Here is a 15,427-nt window from a genome sequence, read left to right as displayed (position 1 = left end):
GAAATGAAATTATGGTCAGCAGTTTCTCGAGACAATTCAAAATGGCGGACGAATTCCAGTGAAGACTGTTTACAAACAACTTGAAAACTGCTGTATTCATTAACTATTCTGCAAGCAAAGAGACTGAAAGACCTTTCAACTGTGTTAAATCTCAAGGAATATGGGAATTGTTTTCATCTACATTTCACCAGTGTCGTAGCTACAATAGTCCTGGGTGATCTGGGAAGATATTTCCTTGTGACTCGTCGTTTCATGGTGTGTCTGAAGGCATTCTGTAGGGAATCTTTGGCATAATTGTTGGCGATTTTTAAAAGAAGAAGTTTTGGTAATAGATCTGGCTTTCTTGACGTTCTTGTTCAAAGGAAATGTGAGATTTACAAGGCTCATCATTCGCTCATTCACCGATAGATGATCAACTTTGATGTTGTAATTCTTATAAACTTAAATTAATCTTCATCAATCGAGCTTAACTATTTGCCATGCAGCGGGGACTAACAGAGAAGGACAGGCGTCGAAACACCTCTAATGAGTGTCAAGCTCTTCGAGATCTAGCGAACAAACTGAAGTTGGAACTTTTACAAAGCCAAGTGGAAACTCAAAAAGTTAAAGATCAACTCCAGTGTGTTATTTATCTAGTTCGTAGGTGAGTCACACATTAACAAACCAGTGAGTATGTTATTAAGCTTGTGCAGCAGCTGCTTTTTTGAACGAGAAGAGGTGACGCTTAATTTTTGAAAGGCAAGAGGCGAGAGAAACCTTCAGCCTGGGATAAAGGGATACTTCTTTTCCTCACCAACTTACCTCCCCCCACACCCAAGTCGACACATGCACCACACTATACTTGGCTGGCCCTCGGTGCTCAGTCCTAGTTGCATTTTTTCTTTTTTTTTTCTTTTTTTTTTTTTTTTGATGAATTAGAAGTCCAATGACTGATTTAAGCTTGCTAAAGAGTTCTTAGAAATACATGTAATTATACATCATAGAAGTCTGACATTTTGTCCTTCCTAACATGATTTTCAAGGCAATCAAATTAAAATCAAGGTGCATGGAAACATATATTAATTCATTTTATTGACATTTTTTGTGCGTGCTATACATGTATGAATATTTCCGCACAGATAGAATCTGCCTGCACCTTCTAAAGCTAGCATTCTTCCATTATCTTTCATAAATGAGACACTTGAATTTGTTTTCATTGGCACAGTTGTCAGTGACTAAAAAGTTGTTAATAAAATTAACATGTAGTTTTATTATCATTCTGCGCCCCTCGTGCATGACAATTGTTTGTCCACTGAAGAGTTTAGTGCTCTGTGACATTTCAGCATAGAGGTCAGTATACAAATTGTTGTTGAAGTAGTGTTTAAGTCAGCTCATTGCTGCATGTTATTGTATTATACTTCTACATAACAGTGTAATATAATTATTTTTTATGGTCAAGAGCTTGGCAGGGAGATGAAACAGCATCACTACATGTTGCAAACATTGTTGGTAAGTTTACAGAAACATAGGCGAGACAAGATGAGAGAATTGTGAACATTTTTGTTAATACTGCGATTTGAGTGCGTTTGAACAACACTCAAACTTTCGAGCATTGTGTGTTTTTTCTTTTTTCGGGGAATAAGGTCACTGTGCCCACCCCAAGTCCGAAGGTGCCTGTACGCCTATGTACAGAAGGAGGGTTTACTGAGTTACACATCACTGCTTAAGATGAACAATAATTATGAACTTCTCAGAATTCCAACTTTATTTACCCCTCTCTTTCCAAAGATGATAATGTGAGGCATCATTTGAATCAACACATTACATCTTCAGAGATGACACTACATAACTTCAGTGTCCTCTCAGGTTTTTTAATCTTATGCCCTCCTCTACTTCCTAACCTACTTCCCCTCCCCCATGTGCCTCTAAATCTCTAAAATGGCCTTGTTCAAAGAAAGACACCTCACCGAGGTCTGTGGTTTAATAGAGGTTTTATGAAACTTAGACTGTTACCCATTTCTCTTGTACACTTGTCTTTCATCTAAATTAATATTCGTTTGGAATAGTAGTTAATTGTTTGCCGAAGAATACAACTAATTATATATCCACATTAAATACATAATTATATTTTTCTGATTAATTATTAATAAATATTGTATAACTTACAGGTGTAGCACCACCAAAGATTCAGAGGTCAAACTTGAATGAGGTTACAACCACACCCAAGGTATGTCCAAACCATGTCTAGTCTTTAAGTGCCATGTAGCAGATGATCTAGACATAATTATTATATCATTACATTTTTGTCTGTGGTATAATATTTGCCCTAACATTTTGATTTTTATTTCTGTCAGTCAAGAGCGCTGAATGGCTGGGCGAGGCTTGTAATTGGTCTTTTAAATCGCATGTACCATGAGGAGGAACTTGACCTGCGAGCTCAGCAACTTCTGTACATGCGTGACAGAGAAGAACTCCTTGACGAACAGCTCATGTCACACAAGGATGTCATGCAACATCAAACAAATGTTTCTTTTCTACAAACCAACACTTTACAGTTACTTCAGGTACAAGAAAAAAAATCATGAAGCCATTATACAGTATATTTTTAAAGCAGTTACTGTAATGCATATTGCCAAGTATAATATTGACTGTAGCCCCACATTACAGTTGTATGTAACTTTTAAATCCCTTGAGAGGAATGAAACATCTTAAATTTATGCCTTATCTAGTTACTGTATGTTAACTGCTTATGAGCTGGTCAAATGGGTCAATGGAACCCATGGTCGCAGTTCTTCAAAGTATATTTCAGGAAAGAAAAACAACCACAACAACAGTCAAATGCAAGCTGTATTTTGACTAACTTTTGCAGTGTCATATACAAAACCCCACAAACCGAACAAAATTCCTCTAAATGCAGGTTTAAAAGTGATGGTTATAATTTGCAGGCTAGAGAGGAGGAAAATGCACGTCAGAGAGCAGAGGAAAGAGAGCGACTTGAGCAGCAGAAACAAGAGCTTCATGCAAAGTTTAGAAGAAGAGTTCCACCAAAGTTTCACCCACTCAACCTGGGACGGAAGGACAGTGTTCAGAGAGAAGCAGACTTAGATATCTCAGAAAACTTGCTCGTCAGTCCAGTCAGGAGCAGAAATAAAGAACATGTCTCTACAGAGGTGGATGAAAGTGTACATGTAAGTTGACACGTTTAATTTAAAGGTTCTTGGATTTTGTCCCTGTCTTACATAATCTCTTTCTGCTCTATAGTAGTCTTCGTTTTCTAACTTAAGAATTTGTTAGTAAGTAAAATATTATTTCAAAGTAAATTTGTACATCGTGATATGACACCTTTAACCAAGCACCCAGAAGTTTTAATCTTGCATCTTGTGCACGTAATACTTAGTACACTCTGTATTTTGTACACCTTGCTCATTCTGTTTTAACGTTTTCTCATCTATAGAGACTTGCAAATGCCTGTAGCCTTCAAGATCTTGAGGATGAAAAAATCAGTGAAGGTTAGAATAAGCTGACATCTCTCCTGGAGAGAGCTTCTTTTAACGAAGACAAAGCAGTTGCACTGTCCCTCTATTTAACGATTAGATTATGAGCTCGAGATTTCTATCACGCATATAAATCGAGAGCGAATAATCTAATTGTTTTAGCATAAATGTACTAGTCGTTCAAAACTTTATCTAAATCCTCTTCAAAGAAGCGGCCGTCAGTTTGTTAACAAGCGCTCATTGCTACGCTACTCACCATCTACAACAGAATAGATAGTGTGTAACGTAGCCAATCAGAGAACGCCATTTATGATAGAACGCTGGTAGATTAATATACTAAAACTCGATAGAAACACTGTACATGTTTTCTTTTCCTTAAGTAGTGAATGATCACTCAGGTTGCCTCATTTGCATTGGCGTTCGGCTTAAATTCTACTAATAAAAGAAATGTTAGTTCTTATTTCCACTCATCGTTGCTCGCCAGTTTATTCCAAATTTGTCTCTTTTCTTGCGTGCCATTTAGAAGTATCCCCCGTGGATAGTCAAGTTGTAAACGATCACAAGGTTAGATCATGTATGCTATTCTATTTTTGTTGTTGTTGTTGTTGTTACTTCTGCTATTGCTGTTATTGCTGCAGCTGTTTTTGTTGTTGTTATTGTATTTCTAAGTTGTCTTTTTTTTTTTTTATCTTTTGCCAAGCTCATTTCGTTTACATTTGTTTCAGAGTTCTAATGGTGTTTTCCTCACGAGAAGGCGATCCAGTTCGCTAAGCCGGTAAGCGCGGGTTTTCTTTTCATTTACTTTCTACGGTTTTCAAGTTCACCGATATGAAATTGATGTTTTTTTCCTCAAGTGTCTTCTTTCTTTCTTGCTCTTTATGAGATGATTCAATGTAGATCCAGAAAAAAATTAAATAACTATACTTTTTGTTATAGACCAAAGTTTTGCTGTTGTTGTTGTTTGTTTGTAACTTGTTTTTAATTCAGACATTTTCAGTCCATCTGTACTCTTATTTGATAGCAAAGGTTTTACTTAATAGTATCAGAATTAGTGTCATTACAGTCACTAATACGTCACGATACATGTACTTAATTTGTACGACATGAGTTATTCTAATTATTTTCTCTTTAGGGAGGAAGTAAATTTACTAAAAGAAAAGAAACAAGGATCAGCTCACGTACGTGTAAAATGAAAGTTTTATCACAATTTTATGACTCCAGCGCCTTTCATTAACACACACGTAGCAAATTGACCCTCTGAATCACGACTCAAGAGTGACTTATTTAAAAATGCAGAGAATTGAACTGATCGAATCTAGGTCAATCTAAGAGAGGTCACACCAACATGTTACACATGTTTAAAGTGGTTTAACTAAACAGGGTTAAAAAACAGTCGCTCATACCGTGTTTACCTGACACCTTAGCAAAGTAAAGACCTATTTGATTGTAACATCTTAGCAAAGTGGTTTGAAATTTGTCTTGTCAAACTGGCTACAAAGCGTAATCGACAAATTGGAAAAACCTAAACTTGATTTACCTAAACTAGAGCTCAACGTTTAGTTAAACTAAGTTTAGTTTGTGTGAATGAGGAATTTGTCATTAATTACTGAATTTTTTGTATAGGTAACGAACGCGTATGCACTACAGTGCAAATTGAAACTTAATGATTAATTCGCCTGCTCTCAGTAAATCACAATGAAGTAAATAACAATGACGATACTGCATATTCATTGGGCAGCCGAGAAAGCTCTTTATTTGTTTTTCGTTTTCTTTTGTAGCATGTTCGTTCACAAACAAGCGAAGGGACTGGAAAGAGAGGCAACGTGCAGTCGGCTAGACCCAGACCCAGAACCGCGGGTACGTGGGATACAAGTTGCCTTGTACAATGATTAAACGTGTACAGCCACCTAGAGTCTAAACAGTACTTGATGTATTAGATCAGCAACAAATTTCTCGTCAATGAATAATGATGTACATGTACATGTACGTGTACGTGTGGTTACCTAGAGAGAGGTGCGAAATTCTGCGCTTGGGCTCATCAGGTCGGTGCTTCTCGCCGGTTTCTGTAGAATGAAGCGACTGGGAGTGTTTCTACTCCCCCGTCCCGCCGGATGGGTTACTAGACCTTACTAGTCCATTGTAGGGTTACCCCCAGTTTTTAATTTTCTGGCACATGTACACATTTATACACCTTGGTGTAGAGAGGCAATGTGAGAGTTAAGTGTCTTGCCCAAGAACACAACACAATGACCCCCGCCAGGGCTCGAACCTGAACCGCTAGCCGTTATGCCATCGTGCCTCCCACATACTTGTATAAGCAGCTGCTTATATATTTAAACAACTGATTAAGTCCGCCAATCAACCTGAATTCCAAGGGCGCATTTGCTTACTTATCGTTCGTAGCATGCACGTTTCTGGAGTTAGTTGAACGTTACCCCTTTTCAAGATTTCTGCCTTAGCCCACTTTCGCGGGCTCCGGTAATCAACTCAGTACTGGGTCTACGAAGATATGTTACGTTCAAGGACGAAAATTACTCACCAATCGACCATTGCGATACCTTTTCCAGTGTGTCCATGCAGCTTGCAAAGTTATTAACGCTGAGCCACCCTAAATAACACCTGTACTCATGTTGGCTTTGTTCTCATACTTCAGCCGTGAAAAGCTCCACTACATTGGGAAGCACAGGTGTAAAAAGTAAAAGAAGACCTTTGTCGGCTCACGTGATGCAGCCCATGCCCCGGGGCAAGCCGCCTCCAACCTTCGACACAAGTAAAACCAGACGACAACTGGATGTTATTGAAAGGGACTTAAAATTAACAACAAAAGCACTTCAGGATCGACTGGGTATCTCTAAACAGGGCTTTGTATGAACGGGACGATCAAGACTCAACGAATGTAACGCACTGTCAATGGAAGAGGTACAAGGCACCTGGTAAACTGACCGGCTATGAGGGCGATCTTGCCTGCCTGGTTTGACCATCTGGAGGAAATTCAGTTTACTTCAAACATTGAGTTCAGTTCAAAAAGGTTTTGCCTGCCAGTGAAAACCGATTCTCTTCCTGCTGAAAGTCTTAATGAAACGCATGCAATGGAGGGCCTGGATGGGGCTTACATGTAACCTGTACTGATTGCTGGGAATTCCTGGTCAAAACTGTAACCGCGAGCTGAGAAGTGACACGTTGGTTTTACTGATAGCTGAGATCTGACGGTCTTTCATGCTTGATATATTACATCATTGTTACTACAATTGTTGTTTGTCACAGTTTTAAAGACGTCAGAGCACAGCTTTGACATATTTTTAATTTAACTTCGAGAATTTGCATGGGATACCCCTTTCATTTGGGAGATACACTTTGGTCAGCATTGAAGAGCTTAAAAACCTATTATATTTGCAATTGTCTTTCTCACAAACATGGACTGGTCCTTTCAAAATGAAAGGTGTACTGCACATGTCTTTATTTGTGGTTGTCAAGCTGATATGCAACAAGGTCAACACGACCAGGAATGTGACTACAGTGAATGAATTTGTGTACAAGAAATTCTCGTAAAAAAGCCGATAACAGTTGCATTGTGTTCTTCTAATGACATTTAATTAATTAACTTCCCACTGTGAATAGCGTGATAAAAAAAGATGTTATTATCTTCTTGTATTTAAAAATGTTCGGTGTGTAGCCAGGCATGTTAAAATTGGTAAAAAAGGAAAGGAATTAAATGGTTGTCACTGGCTAAAAATATGGTTATCGGACGTTTCGGCCACTACTGTTGCCTTCTTCAGCAAAAGATGGAAAATGGAAATGTTAAACGGCGTCCTGCTAGAATATGTAATAGATGTGTGATAAAACTAAATGAGCAATAGTCTCTAGAGTATTCTTAATGAGTGTAAAAATTCTTAATGCCATTGTACACGTTCGGTAGCGCTATGTGTTCGTTTATAGCGTTCCTGTCTCGCACGGAATGCCAAGCTTCAAGAATTAGTCTTTGTTTCCATACTGATGATCTGTCGACAATTTCAACGTTCTCTAAATCTATTTGGTGACCGTTGAGCATATGGTGTTTGGCCAAAAAAGAGTTTTTGTCCAATGTTGCTATAGCCTTTGCGTGTTCTTTCATACGTGTTTTTAACGCGCGTGATGACTGACCAACATAAACACAGTCACAATCTTTACATTTGATCTTGTAAACAATGCCTCTGTAAGCCTCTTTCTCGATCTTGTCTTTAGGTTTTTTGAGTATGTTCGAGATGGTACGAATAGGTTTATGGGCGACCTTGATATTGAAACCTCGAAGAACGTTTGCGACTCTTTCGGAAAAACCTTTGGCGTAGGGGAGGATGACAAAACCACGATGGTCGGTATCATTCGTTTCTTGTTGTCTATTCAGTTGGCGGCCATTGTGAATGAAATTTGCAGGGTAGTTATTAGTAGCAAGGGCTTTCGTTACTCGTTTAGTTTCCCGTGAAACTTCCTCCTCCGTGGAAGGAATGTTCCTTGCGCGATCCATGAGAGTGCGCACGACCGAGTGTTTATGCTGAGGATGGTGGTGTGATTTGAAATCAAGGTAACGGTCGGTGTTAGTAGCTTTCCTGTAAACAGACACAGCGATCGAGCCATCTTCTTGTCTGGTTGTTTTTGTGTCGAGAAAGGCAATGGAACCTTCTGATTCTATCTCGATTGTAAATTTGATGTGAGGGTTGATGGAATTGAGATGTGAGTGGAATTCATCTACGTGCTCTCTTTTAACACATACGTGGCTGTCATCTACGTATCTAAACCACCATTTAGGAGGGTTAGGGGTCGATGAGAGAGCCTTTTCTTCGACATGTTCCATGACGAGATTGGCCAAGATGGCGCTGACTGGGGATCCCATCGGACAACCGAAAATTTGTTGGTAATGGTTGCCTTGGAATATGAAGAAATTGTTGTGGAGGACAAACTGTAGAAGTGTCATGATATTTTGGATAGACAAGTTGGTTCTTTCCGGTAGTGATTGGTCAAAGTCCAGTCTCTCTTTAACCAGGACGTAACATGTCGATCAAAGTCGATCATCGAAAACGTAGTCGATAAGTCGATAGTACTCGATAGTTGTCGATAATTGTCAATCGACAAATTAAATTTGTCGATAAAAGTCGATAATCACAAGATTTTCAACTGATTATCGATTTTATCGACAAAAATGCAAACAAATGTTTCACTCAGCTACGAAATTCAAGTAACCAAACAAATAATAGCTCCAATGACTTTTTTATGGAAGTGTAAACAGCTGTAAAGTAAACCTGTATTGCAATAAACTTAAATGAAACCCTGAACAACCAAGTGGTCTGTTATTCATTACAGAATAGAATGTTTAAATTACCTCGAGAAATGATCGATTAACAGTTTCAGCTGAACTAAATCGCGATCTGCAACATCTGCAACTCGAACCAACCTAGTTCTCAGGGTCTCTCTAGGCGGGAGAGATGAGAGATCCTGGGAACTCGAAGTCGTGTTTCTTCGTGGGGACAGAACGGGCCAAAGTTTAGACTAGATGCGGGAAAAAATCGAGGCCAGCAAGGTAATTAAAAAGTAAAGTAAAGTAAACTGACATTTTATTTTCATCAGTGTTTTTACTCAGTTCAACATTTGACAAATACAAGCTGCTACGACTCTCCTCCCTATCCGCTAAGTTGGCTAAATTTGCCGGGTTTGTATGCCCCTTGCTTCTCCTTGCGCCTGTGATTGTTGTATCAGTCCGCAACCTACGTATGACAGTAAAAATACAGCGAATTACGATTGCTCAGTATCAGAAAATATGAACCCGTGTATAAACCATAAACAGTTAATCTCGCCAGATCTAGCCTTGTTCAGACACAAAACGACGTCAGTCACAGGTACTCAGCAGTACTGTTTATTAAATGTGGTTAAATCCGGGTTAATCAAAATCGGCAGCACACATCAGCACTTAAACATAAGCTGATTTAATAATCTATAATCCCAGATAATCTACAATCGATGGCGGCCTTTAAACCTACTTTTAAACCACCATCAACAACACACTGGATTGGTTGTGACTTTCCTGAATGTGGGAGGTGGTTCCACGAGTCATGTCTTGGACTAAAATTCTTATCTGATAAGGAAAGGCAAAGATATGCCTTTGTGTGCAAATCGCACGATAACATCAGTGGCCTAGACATGTTTACCGATCGCGTAACCGGATCAGTATCCGACATATGTATGCAGGTCGAAGATGAAGAATTAATAGAGGGGTCAGCGACTATGAAAACAGCTAGAAGATCCACATACAACGCCGGAACATCATCAACGGAGCAGCCTCTTCCCCCGTACTACGTGGAGTATGAGGGGAAATTCTACCACATCGCAAATTTCCTATCATTGCAACAAGGTAAAGTGTACAACCGAGAACGTTGAAGCAATTGTAAGTCCGAAAAGGACTATAAATGGACTTTATCTAAGTGACATTTCAGCTTTCTGGGTACCAGGGATCGGTATAAAGTGCGGCCAGGTCTTACGCTTGCTGCGTAAGACATCTGCGAAGTCTGCAGTGCCAGTATTCGAATGGAAGAAAGAAAACAATGTAAGAGACAAAGTTTCGGCGTGTTTCAAAGTTCTCTCGCACAACAAAACGGGCAACGGAAAGTGGCTATTGACGGAAACTACTGAAATAATGTGGAGCGAGTGCAATACACACTTAGTGACATTTAATGGTTCTTTGGAAAGAAGGGATTGCCCTTTAGAAGTAAATGCAGAAGCTCTTGAGGCGTTGTTGCCGCAGCTAGAAAAAGCAGAGGGGGAACGACTTCAAAAGGAAGAGACACTTAAAAAGCAAGAAGCTAAAAGGAAAAAAATGGGGCCGCCGGAAGATATGACTGTTCGTTTATTGAAAGAAGTCCTTGATGACTTGAACATAACCTATAGATCGAAAGAAAGAAAGCTGATCTGATAGAAAAAGTTCGTTGTGCTCAAGCAACTTTACATGATGTATCACATGACCACAACATGAGAGGTCACGCCTTTTTCTCTTTTAAGTTCTGGAATACTGGAACTCCGTTTGAAGACTGGTCTCCTTTCAGGAAAAACGCATTGTGTCTTTATTATTTCGATGACCGAAAGGAACGCCTTCTATATCTCTTCTTCCATATACTTTTTCTCTTAGATGCATTCGGAGCATACCTGGAAGTCATCTTTTTACAACAAATTGTTTATTTTATCATAGAAATTTTTAACGCTGCGTTAAATCAAGTATGCATCATGGCTATTTTGGTTCAGTTACATCACGTTTGGATGGCATTGGTATCTCTGTGGCTGATCGCCCAGGTTAATTTTATGTCAGTTCTTGGTGAGAAAATTCCTCACATGTTTTCAGAGGAAAACGGATTCCAGACGTAGTTGAATTTGTAAACAGTTGTGTACATTACATCACGTTCAGTTATAACAGCTTTTAATCGTTAGGGTGACAATAGGAGCCAAACAGCATACTGGGAAATTAAATTTTAACTAATTGAAGTTTTGCTTTGTTAGATTGATAAGCGTAGGAGTTTAATTAGATTTAACATCACATGTGCATAAATCATTGCTTACAGTGATAACAGCTGCTATAGAACACATACATCAGAAAGTATTTCAGAGATTCCATCTAAAATGATTTACTTAATAAAGTACTTTTGCTGGAAGAAAAGGGTAGTTTCTCTGCGGTTATTGAGGTTTATACGAGCTTTCAATTACAGTACAAAAGCGGTAAAATGAAGTCTTGGCATAGCCAATGCTGCTTTATTAATCTGTCCTCGGCAATTGTACTCTTTCCTCCCGCCATACATCGTTTTTTGTTTTCCGATGCTTGTCGATTGAAATCGATCAAATCGATCAAAATCGATCAAAATCAATCATAATCGAACAAAGTCGATAATCACAATAAATTGTGTGATCGACTTTTATCGATTTCCGATATTTGTCGATTGATTAGTATCGACAACGATCGACGATGATCGATTTTTATCGACTATCGAAATTATCGACATGTTACGTCCTGCTTTAACCACTTCGATTGCTAGGTGGGTTGGAATGCAAGTAAACAGTGACACGACGTCAAAACATACTAGAATCTCGTCGGGATCTACTGACAAGGTGCGTACCATCTCGAACATACTCAAAAAACCTAAAGACAAGATCGAGAAAGAGGCTTACAGAGGCATTGTTTACAAGATCAAATGTAAAGATTGTGACTGTGTTTATGTTGGTCAGTCATCACGCGCGTTAAAAACACGTATGAAAGAACACGCAAAGGCTATAGCAACATTGGACAAAAACTCTTTTTTGGCCAAACACCATATGCTCAACGGTCACCAAATAGATTTAGAGAACGTTGAAATTGTCGACAGATCATCAGTATGGAAACAAAGACTAATTCTTGAAGCTTGGCATTCCGTGCGAGACAGGAACGCTATAAACGAACACATAGCGCTACCGAACGTGTACAATGGCATTAAGAATTTTTACACTCATTAAGAATACTCTAGAGACTATTGCTCATTTAGTTTTATCACACATCTATTACATATCCTAGCAGGACGCCGTTTAACATTTGCATTTTCCATCTTTTGCTGTAGAAGGCAACAGTAGTGGCCGAAACGTCCGATAACCATATTTTTAGCCAGTGGCAACCATTTAATTCCTTTCCTTTTTTACCAATCTTCTTGTATTTTAAAACAGATCCAACCGATCAAAGTAGTATTGGGTTTGACAAAACAATTATAACACCTACAATGAGAGACATCTGTACCAGGTCATGTGAGCATAAGAACTAGTAAACCAGAGTGAAGCACACTGGACAATGTGGAACACTCCTTTAGACATAATTTTGATGCTTTTCATGTAGCAATGACTTTTTATCAAGTTCAAGCTGATAAACCTGTACTGTATACTATTCACGTGAGTCGTTGGAAGCTCTATTACACAACTCTTTATACAACTGTATGCTAACAGCCACTTGAAGATTAATATTGAAACCAGAAACAAACATGGATGCACTCTTCTATCCAGAAAATATTATGCAAACTACTAGTCAATCATCAACATAAACTTTTAACATCACAAGGATCTACATGTATCAAAAGAAGCATACAGACTGTATGAACAATGTTTTTTATGTTGTTTTTACGGCATTTACAGTAACATTTTACCACATTTTGCATCATCTTAAAACTGGCAATCAACAAAAGAACCTACATCCTGTATGCAAATTGATTATTCTTATTCTACGTGACAATATTTCTTTCCAGTCATGACAAAACGTATTCAGAACTTCAGTGGAATTGACACCATTAACAAGGTGTCTATTTGGGACCAACTTTTGAATTCTCACTTGCTGACTTTATTATGTAACTGGCTTAGATATCACAGCAAACCCTCTTGACAGTACATGTACAAGTTAATTTGATATCTGTAAACAGTCATCAATAAAATTAACAACAACTTACTTATGTTGATACCTAATATTCAATATTACCTTATTTATTTAAATTTATATCTTTATCTTTCTAGTGATGGCCTATTCGCTTGTAGTACTTTAACTCCCGAATACTGACGTTTAAAACTGGCTTTCCAGCTGAATGGAATAAAAGTAAATCTAAGCCCACACAAGTACGCTTTGTCAGCAAGAGCCTCATCTATTTCTGGCTTACTTTTCAAAGGTATCCCATAGAAATATAGGCAGAAGAGGTAAAACTTGGAAAGCTCATACCTAAAGTGGTACCAAAACGATTTTAAACCCAAAATGATAGAACGAAAATCCCCGTTCCTCCAGTAACTCCGACTAGGTCAGGAGAATGCGTGTCGACATGTTCTCTTCTATGAGAAGTTGTCTTGATATAGATTCAAATTCTCTTAAGTAATACTGAAATCAATTATTTGATGAAACAGACGCAAATTTTTACGTTTATTGTGATATTAGATATAGTTTCAAGGAGTTATGTCACGATGTTATAAGCCATTTTCTCCAAAGAAAATTTTAATAAGGTTGGGAAGATGCAAAAACGCAATAGAAAAAAACAAAACATGACAAGTTTTTAAAAGGTTGAGACATATTAAGAACGACAAGAAGAAAAATTTCACAATTTAAAATTTTTATCGGTTGTAGTTAGGATAAAGAAAATTCTCAACAGGTATAATTTGTTAAAACGTTAAACTAAATTTATCAAAGGAAGAGCGTGAAGTCCAGACGTCCATTGTTGACATAACTCCTTCAACGTGGATCTTTGCAATTTGATGAATATTTCGATATTTTAGTCTTTTGACAACCATGAAGCAAGTTTCATGGAGCATTTAGAGGTTGCTCTATAAATTTAGCTCGTTAATCTACTGAAACTTGAAATAATCTCGCTTTCATATTATGGCTTAAGAATCCGTAAAAATTTACAAACGTTGTGGTATTTCCTATTTTGTTTTGCGGAGTTTCCACCAATACCACAGGCCCTCGTTATAAGCCGCGTACTATATCGCTATATAAATACTAGCAAATATTAGTAAGTAATTGTTTCAAAATTCTAGATGTTTCAAGGTGAATTTTAACGATGAAAAAAGAACACAATATTTTTTGGTCTTCTCGTGGCAACAGCGAAAGTCGAAATTTAAAAATAATCCACGATGAAGCTTTCTCGTTTTGTTTGTTTTTAATAATTGTACTTCAAAATGCTGTTGTCATGTAGCAGGCGAAAAGTTAAGTTGTTGTGTTTTGTTCGCTAATATTATTTTAAAGGTGTATTGTTCACGATTGCTTCTTAAATATAATTAATTAGATTTTGTTTTCGTTTGCAAAGGTGCAAAATGTTAATCCTGAATCAGCTGATTTCCATCTTGCAGTTATTTCTCGAGCATTTAATAGTTCAATATAAACAAGTGATGTTTATTGCAATCGATCTTTGTAATTACAGATCTTTTGTATATAAGAAATGCAGTTAAAAGGTAATAACATTGTACATTATCACTTTATCATTTAAAATGGAAATAAACTCTTGTAGTTAATAAATGAGTCTTGCTTTATTTAAGAAGAAAGATTAAAAAATAATGCGCGTTTGAAAGGGCCCTGGAAACTAGTCGGAATGTCTCTTTTGCTATTTTTTTGTCTATGTGGGGTTGCCAACGTGGGAAAAAAATTCTGCCCTTTTAAACAGGGTCTAGCAAAAGAGTCAAAATAAATGCCGTATTTTGATGGGTGAAATCTGTTTGTAAAATTCTCAGATTTTTCCCGCCAAAAGACTTCTTTTATTTTTGACTCCGCATCAGACTCCACTTAAAAAATGCACACTTTTTTCCTGCCAAAAGACTTAGTTTTCTTCGATGCTTTATCAGACTCCTTTCAAAAGAGCATCTATTTTTCCCGTAAAAGACTTTTATTTTTGGCACGGTATCATGCTGCTTTCAGTTTTTTTTTTCCCTATTTCTACTTCGAAGACCGTGCGAGGTTTAATTTTTAATTTACTATTATTTTTTGCAACTTCATTCGGCTACGAGGGCTTAATGCGGATTCTGTGGCTCTTTAACAGCACGGTAAGCTTCTTTCATCTTGAAAAACAGAAAAGAACGACATTAAAAACTTCAAAGCGCGATATAGTCAGATAGCTAGAATATGAGCAGCATGGAATATAAATTGTAAAGTTGGCGCACTACTTTTCTTACTGATTCGAAATGTAGACATTACTATAGCTATTTACACCCGGCCCTCTCCAAAGCACCAGGCTGCCTTAGTCAAAGAGCTGGCTTGTTACTTGCCCCCAAAGTGTAAATTAAATCGGGTCAAAAAAAATTAAATTTGCTTTGATCAATTTCATTACCGCAGTGACCAGAAATTGAAATTCAGTTGATGTTCTGTATCTTTCAAGCAAAAACTTGTACCAAAATCAAAACTTAGTAACCTGAAAACGTATTGTCAAATCGACATCGTTTGAAAGCAAATACAGTAAGGG

At 37.7% G+C, this 15,427-nt stretch overlaps 1 protein-coding gene across 1 annotated transcript; it reads left to right on the top strand.

Annotated features, from left to right (window-relative positions):
• The first annotated feature begins 1 nt into the window (after position 1).
• LOC145465205 (uncharacterized) lies at positions 2–7,144 on the top strand. The gene is made up of 11 exons (XM_081448983.1): positions 2–643; positions 1,439–1,488; positions 2,148–2,206; positions 2,334–2,543; positions 2,925–3,167; positions 3,434–3,488; positions 3,997–4,037; positions 4,199–4,248; positions 4,606–4,651; positions 5,252–5,330; positions 6,127–7,144. The coding sequence occupies exons 1-11, from the start codon at positions 480–482 to the stop codon at positions 6,342–6,344; spliced, it is 1,215 nt and encodes a 404-aa protein (XP_081305109.1). The 5' UTR covers positions 2–479; the 3' UTR covers positions 6,345–7,144.
• The last annotated feature ends 8,283 nt before the right edge of the window (positions 7,145–15,427 follow it).

The sequence above is a fragment of the Orbicella franksi genome, chromosome 13 (genome assembly GCF_964199315.1).
Source record: "Orbicella franksi chromosome 13, jaOrbFran1.1, whole genome shotgun sequence".
Lineage (NCBI taxonomy): Eukaryota > Metazoa > Cnidaria > Anthozoa > Scleractinia > Merulinidae > Orbicella > Orbicella franksi.
The sequence above is the reverse complement of the archived record's forward strand: the minus strand, read 5'-3'. Positions and strand labels throughout refer to the sequence as shown.

Bases quoted from the DNA above. Each gene is read 5' to 3' on its own strand.
- LOC145465205 (XM_081448983.1), top strand. From the start codon at position 480: ATGCAGCGGGGACTAACAGAGAAGGACAGGCGTCGAAACACCTCTAAT. The intron at 2,544-2,924 runs GTACAAGAAAAA...TATAATTTGCAG, and splicing joins ACACTTTACAGTTACTTCAG to GCTAGAGAGGAGGAAAATGC. The intron at 3,489-3,996 runs GTTAGAATAAGC...CGTGCCATTTAG, and splicing joins GGATGAAAAAATCAGTGAAG to AAGTATCCCCCGTGGATAGT.